The sequence below is a fragment of the Molothrus aeneus genome, chromosome 30 (assembly GCF_037042795.1).
Source record: "Molothrus aeneus isolate 106 chromosome 30, BPBGC_Maene_1.0, whole genome shotgun sequence".
Taxonomy (NCBI): domain Eukaryota; kingdom Metazoa; phylum Chordata; class Aves; order Passeriformes; family Icteridae; genus Molothrus; species Molothrus aeneus.
The window spans coordinates 3,205,898-3,215,046 of record NC_089675.1 but is presented as its reverse complement, the minus strand read 5'-3'; the positions used below and the strand labels follow the sequence as shown (position 1 = coordinate 3,215,046).

The 9,149-nt window shown below is 47.8% G+C and overlaps 1 protein-coding gene across 1 annotated transcript; it reads left to right on the top strand.

Moving 5' to 3' along the window:
* The first annotated feature begins 3,483 nt into the window (after positions 1 to 3,483).
* On the top strand, positions 3,484 to 8,902 carry LOC136568041 (keratin, type II cytoskeletal 4-like). Its single transcript, XM_066567883.1, has 9 exons — positions 3,484 to 3,939; positions 4,908 to 5,122; positions 5,494 to 5,554; positions 6,178 to 6,273; positions 6,861 to 7,025; positions 7,105 to 7,230; positions 7,474 to 7,694; positions 7,938 to 7,966; positions 8,427 to 8,902. The coding sequence occupies exons 1-9, from the start codon at positions 3,484 to 3,486 to the stop codon at positions 8,900 to 8,902; spliced, it is 1,845 nt and encodes a 614-aa protein (XP_066423980.1).
* The last annotated feature ends 247 nt before the right edge of the window (positions 8,903 to 9,149 follow it).

Sequence of the window (9,149 nt, the reverse complement as noted above, 5' to 3'; positions counted from 1 at the left end):
TTCCCATACATCCCACAATCATTTCCACTGCAGGAGAAAGAAAACAACTGCAGGAAGATCACAATAGGAGGAAGATCAAACCAAGCTTTTGCTTTGTTGGAAACCTGAACTCTGATGCCTCCAATCACAGGATCGGGCGACGTGGCACCACGAGACAAGTTGATCCAGGAGCGTGGGATGTTGGGGCTCTCATTAGGACTTCAAAGGTGCTGAAGAAATTTAGTGCCCAAAGGGTGGGACTCATTTCACCTCCCTCAACCTCCCCAAGCAGGCGCTGGGGCTGGTGTCTGGTTGTCTAGACGGCCTCTGGTCTCCAGGAAGAACAGAGGGAAGGAGCTGCAGAGGTGGATTCCTCCCACCTGCTTCCACTGCCTATTTTGGGAGGTGATGAATCACTGTCTGGAGATGCCAGATCTCTTTCCATGAGCCAGAGACGGAGTCTCAAAGAGGAAATTAGAATCTGTGGCCAGGTTGATGGCTGAAGGAAGGAGGAAAGTGCACTCAAGCCCAGTGTTTGATGAGTTTTATGAGGAATATCTCTTGAAAAATCCCAGCTTTGACTCCTCACGTGGATTCTTAATGAGAGGCAAAAACATATGACCAGACTGAATTGCCTTGGATAACTTTGGCTTTAGGATACAAGACACTGCACTAATCCAATCAATCCTCCAACATGCCATTAATAACTTGGACAAGAATCTGCCCAGTCCAAGAAACTGTAAAAGTCCATGTTCCAACCCAGTCTTACATGGATCAAATGACTGTGGCACAGGCAGATTCCTGCCATTGTCCAGCCTGACTGTGAGGAGCTCTCAATGGCTCAGGATAATAACAGAGCCCTTTGAGACTATCGCATAAAACACCTTCTGAGAGCTCATCCGGATTCATTTCCAGAGGCAACAAACAAATTAGTGAACGCCACTGTTCCTCTAATGAATTCCCTTTTTGGCAGCGCATTCAAGGGAGTGAAATGCTGACAAAGGAAGCGATTGCAAGTTGTCAAAATGACTCATCCAATCCCTCTTCAAAATATTTTCCTTTTTGATTTCCTCACTTATTCCCATCTGTTCCTTTTTCTTTTCTTTTTTTTTTTCTTTTTTCTTTTTTTCTTTTGAGTCAAAAAGCTGCAGGTTTTTCTTCGGAGTGCTCTCCCCTTTCCCACATCCATATTCACAAAAACAAATTGGTTATTCTTGAGGTCTTATGCACCACTTATTATTCCTTGGAAGGACCTAAAAGACATTAAATGAAGCTGCCTACCCACTGGGATCCAGAAGAAACAACAGGAATTTGGCCAACACTCACATTTTACCCAATGTTGAGCAACTTTACCCAAAATCTTTTCCCTCTCAGGAACCCAGTGGCTCTCATGAGTTTGGGCACTGGGGCTGCTCCAGCACAGCTGTTTCACAGGATGTTTAATTGCAGCCTATGCTGCATTCCAAGTGTCTCCCACACATCCGACTGGGATAATGGAGTGCAGAGTGGGAACGGGGCACATCTTCAGTCTGACGATGAGGCTGGTTTCCTCCACAGGGTTCCGAACGTGTGCTCTTCTTTGGAGTCAAATCTGTATTTTGCTTCTGATAAATCTGTTTAGAACTTCAAGGACTGTGGAAGTTCCAAACTGCAGCATTTGAAGCCTCTCATATTTGTTTAATCTGATATCTCCAACTGTGCTGGCAGCCGAGTTTACACTGTAAGCCTGAACTACTACAAACAAAGGTGTCATCTGAATGTTGTAAATATCTGGAATTATCCCTTTTGGATACAGCAAAAGTAGCAGTTTACACAACTAATTTATACCACCAGCCCATCAAACTCACAGAAGTTGCAATTACAGGTTCAATTAATGGTTTTGGGGATCCTGGAGCTGCTGTCACATCCCACAGTTTCCTTGTGCATCTTCTTTTCAACCACGTGATATTAGAAAGTTGCATGTTTGGAGGAGGTTTGGCATAATTTTTGTCATCTTGACTCTTGGAAAATGTTTTTGGAGAAGGTAAATGAGGATGAGGGAACATAGAACCTGGGTCTCCAGCTGCCACCCCATTATATAATATGGAGATTCCTCCAAGCATTGCTCCCTTCGAGAGGAAGGACTGAGGGTGTTCAGTTGTTTGAACTATAGTGTCCTTTTTTTCTCCCAAACACTTCTTCTGCAAAGAGCTGAAAGAGCCCTTTTGTTTTGACTTTCCAACTGCCAGTTTGGAGAAGGCCTGGAGAGGTTTCCTGCCTCACCTCCTTGGGCTAGTGATTAGGAGAGAGAGGGATTCATCTCCCCAGCATGAGTCAGAGCCTTCCTTGTTGTCCAGCCTCATCTACTCATTAAGACTTCCTCTGTTGGTGCAGAAAGCCCAGCCCCTGCGGAGAGCAAATTGCCCCCATTCCCCTGAGCACAGACCCAGGGACTCCTTGCCTTGGAGCTGTCTCCCCAAGTCTCAAGGACACATCTGGCAAAGTCACCCAAATTCAGCCGTCACTTGGTGAATGGGGCGGATCTTGCCAAGCTGGAACAGACTATTGTTCCTTTTTTGTTCCCCATAGAGAGTTCCAGGAGGCGAGTCTGAAAGGACTCTGACACCCAGCCTTGGAAGAAGCTCCAGAATAGTGAAAGCCAAAGAATAGTGAAAGCCAAAGAATTAACTGTCACAAGTAAGAACTTCCAGCATAATTCTAGAAAAAATGGTCACTGATGGCACAAAACATACATCTGTGAGCAAACAGAAATAAGTCACAGATCCTGGATTAAACCTGATCTGCTTCACTGGTGTTTCAGGGAAGGTCATCGTGAAATGATGCACATTCGCAGGCTTCTGCACATTTTCAGAATTCCCAGAATTCTGTGATTCTGTGCATGTAACTGGGAGATATTTAGAGTCCTTGGATACAAATCCAGACCTTAAGCTCAGTGAATTTACTGGTGTTTCAGATACAGAAATAATCCATTATGACACAACTTCCACAGTGTTTGTTCTTCTACAGTTGACTTTCTTCTTTTATTTTTCCTTTGAGTTACTTTTCCGCACCCAAAATTGTGAAATTACCCCCACAAAGTGCAAGTCCGCAAAACATCCCATCACACACAGCCCTATGAGACACAAAACCCCAAACGACACACTGCAAACAAATCACAAAGAGTTCTTCAAAAATGTTCCTAAACTATAATTAGCACTAAGTTAGGGGAGCACTTCAAACCATAATGTATTCGAAGGCAACTTGCAAACAGAGCACTTTTAGATTCCTTTTTATTTCCTCAGTAGTTACTATTTGCTGGGCTGGTTTGCATTTTGAGGAGCATTTATTGCTGCCAGGCAAACCAAACCCTTAAGTACTTAAATTACCGTCCTGATCCTATCAAGGCCAGCTTCCCAAAATATATATAAGGGACAGCATCCCTGCATCTCTCCAGTGGGATCCCTGTTCCTATCCTGCACCAGAGCAGCCCCATAACTTTGCTATTCTACCTTCAAATCAGCCACAATGAGCAGGCAGGCACCAATGGTGAGATCTGTCCTGGGACGAAGAGGCTTCAGTTCAGCCTCGGAGATCTGCGGCCGCAGCTACGCGGCGTCGGCCAGCCAGCCGGTGCGCTGCGGCGCCTACAGCAGCAGGAGCGTTTGCAACCTGGGCGGCAGCAGGAGGATCTCCTATGTCAACGGGGGCTGCGGCACCGCCTGCTTTGGGGAGATGGGCTTCGGAGGCATGGCCTACGGGAACGCTGCAGGAGGCAGGATTGGCCTGTGTGGCCCCCGTGGATACAGCATCGTGCGGGGGTACCCCGAGCGCAAGGCCGACGGCATCCAAGGGATCTGCATCGACGAGCGGCTGCTGAAGCCCCTCTGCGTCGGGGTGGACCCGCTGGAACATGAGATACGCTGCCAGGAGAAGGAGCAGATCAAGACCCTCAATACGCAGTTTGCCTGTTTCATCGACAAGGTGAGTGCAGTCCTGCTCCAGAATTGCTCTCCTTCGAGGAAAACAAAACCTGACCGAACCCCTCCCAAACCCACCTTGTGCCACGAGTCCATCGACCTCCTCCTAAGCCTCATTCCAGCTCTGCCATGAATCCCTGAGCTGGATCCACGCAGGGGTCCAGCTTTCCACAGAAAATTTTAAGATAATTCTAACAATTTTTAATAACTAATAATAATTTTAAGAGCATGTTGATCCAGATTGAGATCTTTTTTAATGGGGTTCATTTCAGCCCTGTCCCTGCTCTGGCATTCCATGGCCTTTGAATCATAGCCATGGTTGCACTGGACTTTTTTGCCCGTGTTTCCTCTTGGACAGTCTCGGTTCAAATTGGATTTCTTGCTGCAGCTTAGGTGGAAGTTACAGCCCTGACTGGTTCATCTTTCTGTCCTGTGTTAAATAATTCAAATAATTCCCTCCTCTCTTTGACTTTAAATATAGTGACAGTTCCAAAAACTTTCCCAAAGGCAAAGGTGGTTAGTCTTGATCCAGACATGTGAAGGTTAGAGATGAAATCTGATCTGTCACCCAAGGATCCCTTTGTAGAAAAAACAGAGACAAAGCAGTTTCACTATCTGGGGACTTGATTTTATCCTAAAATACATCAGAGGCACTGCCTGGAGTTTTGTTCCTAATACTTTTTAAGAAATGCAGATTTAGACACCAGGCTCCTGGATTTCTAAATAATGTAGACATGACATTTAGATTTCTAAATAATTTACATGTCTGAATTCTAGATTTTGAAATAATTCAGACTTGTGACATAAAGATCTCTTAATAAGGGCAGATAACTTTCAGATCATGGTGCTGTATCATCTCTCACTTCCTGACGACCCCATTCCTGCACCTGTGATTAAGAGCAGAGAGTTAAGCAGGTGTTGAGTCCCTGCCTTCACCTCTTTACTTGAAGAATTGCTATCTTTTGCCTTCAGGTTCGATTCCTGGAACAGCAGAACAAAGTGCTGGAGACCAAGTGGGGCCTCCTGCAGCAATACGTGCTGCCAAAAAAAGGGAAAAATCTGGAACTGTACTTCGAGAATTACATCTGTGACCTGCGAAAGCGCCTGGACTGTTTGCTGTGTGAAAAGCAGAAACTGGGCAGTGAAGAATGTGCCACAAGCCAGCTGGTGGAGGAGTTCAAGTGCAAGTAAGGACCTTCTGAGCTCCTCTAGCTGGTGGCGTTTTGCTTTTCTGGTTCATCTTGGGCAACTTCTCCTAGACTTGTGGCATGTCCCCTCTGGGAGTGCCACATTCTTCTGTCTCACTGGCAAGCTCTTTGCATTGGTAATGTTGTTGTTGCTCATGAAGAAGCTTCTGATCTTGAGATGGTTTAATGTTGGTCTCCAGACACTGATCTGGCAGTGCCTGGTGGCAGTCCCAGCAAGAGAGAGTTGTCATTTTTACCTGGTGGTTATTGTCATTTATACCTGAAGTCATTATAATTTATACCTGATGGTTGATGTCTGAGTGTCTGAGCATTTTTTGTTCCTCAGCCCTTTTTTCCTCCTTTTCCAACAGGTATGAAGAGGAAATCAACAGGCGCACAACTGTGGAGAATGAATTTGTGGCACTCAAAAAGGTGAGAAGCTCAAATGACATGAATAGTTTTACCTGTAGTAGTTTTTTTGGGGCAAAACTTGGCTGAAATAGTTAATTATTAACAAAAAACCACAAAAGTGTTATGATGAGTTAGAGGAAGACTTAGAAAGAGGCACAGGGTTGGGAAAAGAGGCAAGTAGAAAGTAAAAATAATGTCTCCCCAAAGTTTACATCATCAGCACTACAGCACCAGTTTTGTTGCCTCAAAAACATTCCTGAAGTGTGGGAGGGGGACAGAGAAGGACAGGTCACACCAGAACACCAGGTTATTTCTGTCTGTCTCTCCACATCCTTTATTCTTGGACATCAGAAAAGCAGGAATCATTTGAAGAATATTAAAAATTGTGTTTAAATACTCATTAGACAGTTGTGGGTTTGTAGCTGCGTCCTAAGTGATAAATCAACTAATTCCTGTAAGTCATGTTGGAATGGTTTCGTTTTCCTTCAGGAGGCACCAGGATATCCTGACTCACCCTCTCACACCTTTTTTCTCTTGAAATCTTGTTGAGGCACGTTTCTGTCTTGTTGGTGTTGCCCTCTGTGTGTTTCTCCAACATTTACAGCTAGGTTTGGGCTGGAATGTGTGTGTCTCTCCTCTTGCAGGATGCAGACTGCATCTTCTTAAACAAGGAGGAGCTGGAGGTGAAGGTGGATCTGTTAAGGAGGCAGCTGGAGCTGCTGAAATGTGTGTTTGAGGAGGTGAGTTCCTCTGGTACATCCTGGGACTTCGGTGGTCCTGTCTTATCCTTCAGGTGCTCCAAATTTCTACTGCTTGAAACTCCTCTGGGATGTGTCTCATACAAAGCCCTGAATAACTAAAAGCATGGAAGTACAAGGTTGATATAAAATTAACATGATTATGCTGGAGATAGGGTGGTTCCCCCTTCCTTCATGCAGCTCCAGGTAGGAACTGACTGTGTCCTAACTCTACCCTGGAGAAAAGATGAGTCTGTCTTGTTCCTCCGGATTGCAGCTGCCTGATTAGAGCTGAAGCAACTCCCAGCTCAGTCCTGTCATTAAATCACTCAGGCAGCAGGAGATGAGAGGATACCAAGGGTTAAGTCACTCCAATTTCTTGCCCTTGATGTGGACAGAATTGCTGCAGGTCAGCACGTAGGTCAGCAGTCACAGGTGGCAACTCATCCTGCTGCAGGATTTTCTGCTGAGCCCTCCCGAGGGACATTTCTTGACTTGTTCTATCCCTCAGCCACTCCATGTCCCAGCCCTTCCCTCCCTGCAAAGCTTGAGAGGTGAGAAGAGCTGACAAAGCCCTTCCTACCCCGCAGGAAAGGGCCCAGGTTGATCGCCAGCTCTGTGACACCTCGGTCATCGTCAAGATGGACAACAACCGAGACCTGGACATGGAAAGCATCATCAAGAACGTCGAGTGCTGGTACCAGGAGATTGCCCAGAAGAGCAAAGAAGAAGTCGATGCTTTCTATCAGAACAGGGTGAGTAAGAGGCCAGCTGGGTCTGTGCCTGGCTGTGTCACAGGCCAAGAGTGACGATTGTCCTATTTCTTGGTTCCAGTTTCAGGAGCTGCAGGATAAGAGAGGGAAATTCTGCCATGACCTGCAGAGCAACAAGTGTGAGATTTCAGAGCTGACACGGATGATCCAGAAGCTGCAGTGTGAGCTGGAGAGCGTCAAGAAGCAGGTAGGAGATGTTTCCAGAGAAGTAGGACAACTCAGACACAGGGCAAGGTGATGCATTGATCTTTAGAAGACTTGACATCTGCTCTAGGCCCTGGCTGGAAAGTGCAAAGTGGATGGAGAGGGATGGGATGCTGGTGGGTTTGCCTGTTTGCAATTAGAAGAGCAGATTTATCCAAACGCAAAGTGTCCAAAAACCAGGATAAGAAGCTTTGCAGACTCCTACACTGCTGTCTTCCCCTGACAGGTCTCCTGCCTGCAAACCTCCATTTGTGACGTTGAGCAGCGTGGGGATTGTGCCCTCAAAGATGCTCGAGAAAAGCACGTTGAGCTGCAGAATGCTCTACAGAAGGCCAAGGACGAGCTGGCCTGCATGCTGCGGGACTATCAGGAGCTGCTCAATGTCAAGCTGGCCCTGGACATTGAGATTGCCACCTACAAGACTCTGCTGGAGGGTGAAGAGAGCAGGTTGGTGACACTTTTCCCTCCTGTGTATCTGAGGCTATGGCAGTTCCTGCTCCCAAGTGAATTCTACCTCCAAGGTCTCCCCAGGCTCACAGAAACTGGACCTGGAGAGGTGCCTGGAGGCCATGAAGGCCACATGGGTGCCAGCAAAAACAGTTCCTGTCCTAGGCATAGTGAGGCGTGTTTCGTGGTCTGGATTGTGGCTGGAAGTTGTGAGTAATGTGTGTTTCTCTTTTCTCCCCACAGGATATGTGTGGGGAACCCTGTGAGCGTGTGTAAGTAACTGCATTTTCGGTCATGAAGATTTCTTGTTTTAGGACCTTTGGGGGCAACATTATCTGTCTGCCCCAGGTCCCTCTGCCTCCCTTTTCCAGTTCTGGAAAGTTTAGCCCGAGAAATCTCAAATACCTTTGAATTAAAAAAAACCAGCTTTTGGAGTGAGGGGAGAAGGTCAAATTCAAGACCCTTTTATACCCTTGGAGGCAACAGGATGATGTCCTGGGGACCATGGGATATGTACTGAACCTGGCAAGCACCAGCAGCATGGGAAGGGGGAGGATGCATGAGGGGATGTGTTGGGACACGGGGGAGGAGTAGGAAGGAGCAGGGGCTCAGACACATTGGACAAATCCGGAGGAAATCGGGTTTGGTTGGTTCTGTCAGTCAAGAAACAACGTGCCTTGTGGAAGTCGTCCAGTTTTCCTCCCTAACTGACTCCCATGGGCTCTGTTGCAGCTGTGGTCAGCAGTGGCTACAACATCCCTGATGACTGCGGGATGATGGCCAACGGGGCCGTGTGTGGCTACGGCTCCCTGGGCAGGCGGGCCGGGCGCCACAGCTCCCAGACCGGCGGATTCAGCTCCCGCAGCGCCGGCATCCACCCCAAGAGAGTCCTCAGCTCCGTGGCCAAGCAGTGCATCCCAGAGGTGTTTTGCCAGGCTGGAGGGGTCAGCTGCAAAGCCGGGGGGTTCAGCTCCCGCAGCGGGGGGTACCCAGCCCGCACCGTGGTCAGCGCTGGGAGCGCGGGCCTGAATGCCAGGATGACGCCCTGCCAGGCTGGACAAGTGCTCAGCTTTGGGAACCAGGGCTGCGTCATCCGGCAGCTGGCGGGGCCCCCCGTCGTTGTGTCCAGCAGCCCTGAGGTCGTGGGGTGCAACAACGGTGTGGTGGGGAATTTTGGGGTTGTCAGAGACCCCTGTGTGGTCCCATAGGACAGCGGCGCTCAGATGCGCCAGCCCCGTGCCAACATGATGCAGGGTGATTCCTCTGCCCCTTAGCAGCAACATTTGTCACCAAACCCATTCCCACATTTATTAGCCCCAGGTTTATCCCCCCGAGCTGTGTTTTCAGAATGCCCAAGCCCAAAGATCCCTCTAGAAACTTCTGCAGGTGCTCAGCACAGTGTGATTTCTGAATACTCACTTTAGGTTATCACAGTTTTAAGGGTTTGTTTGTTGC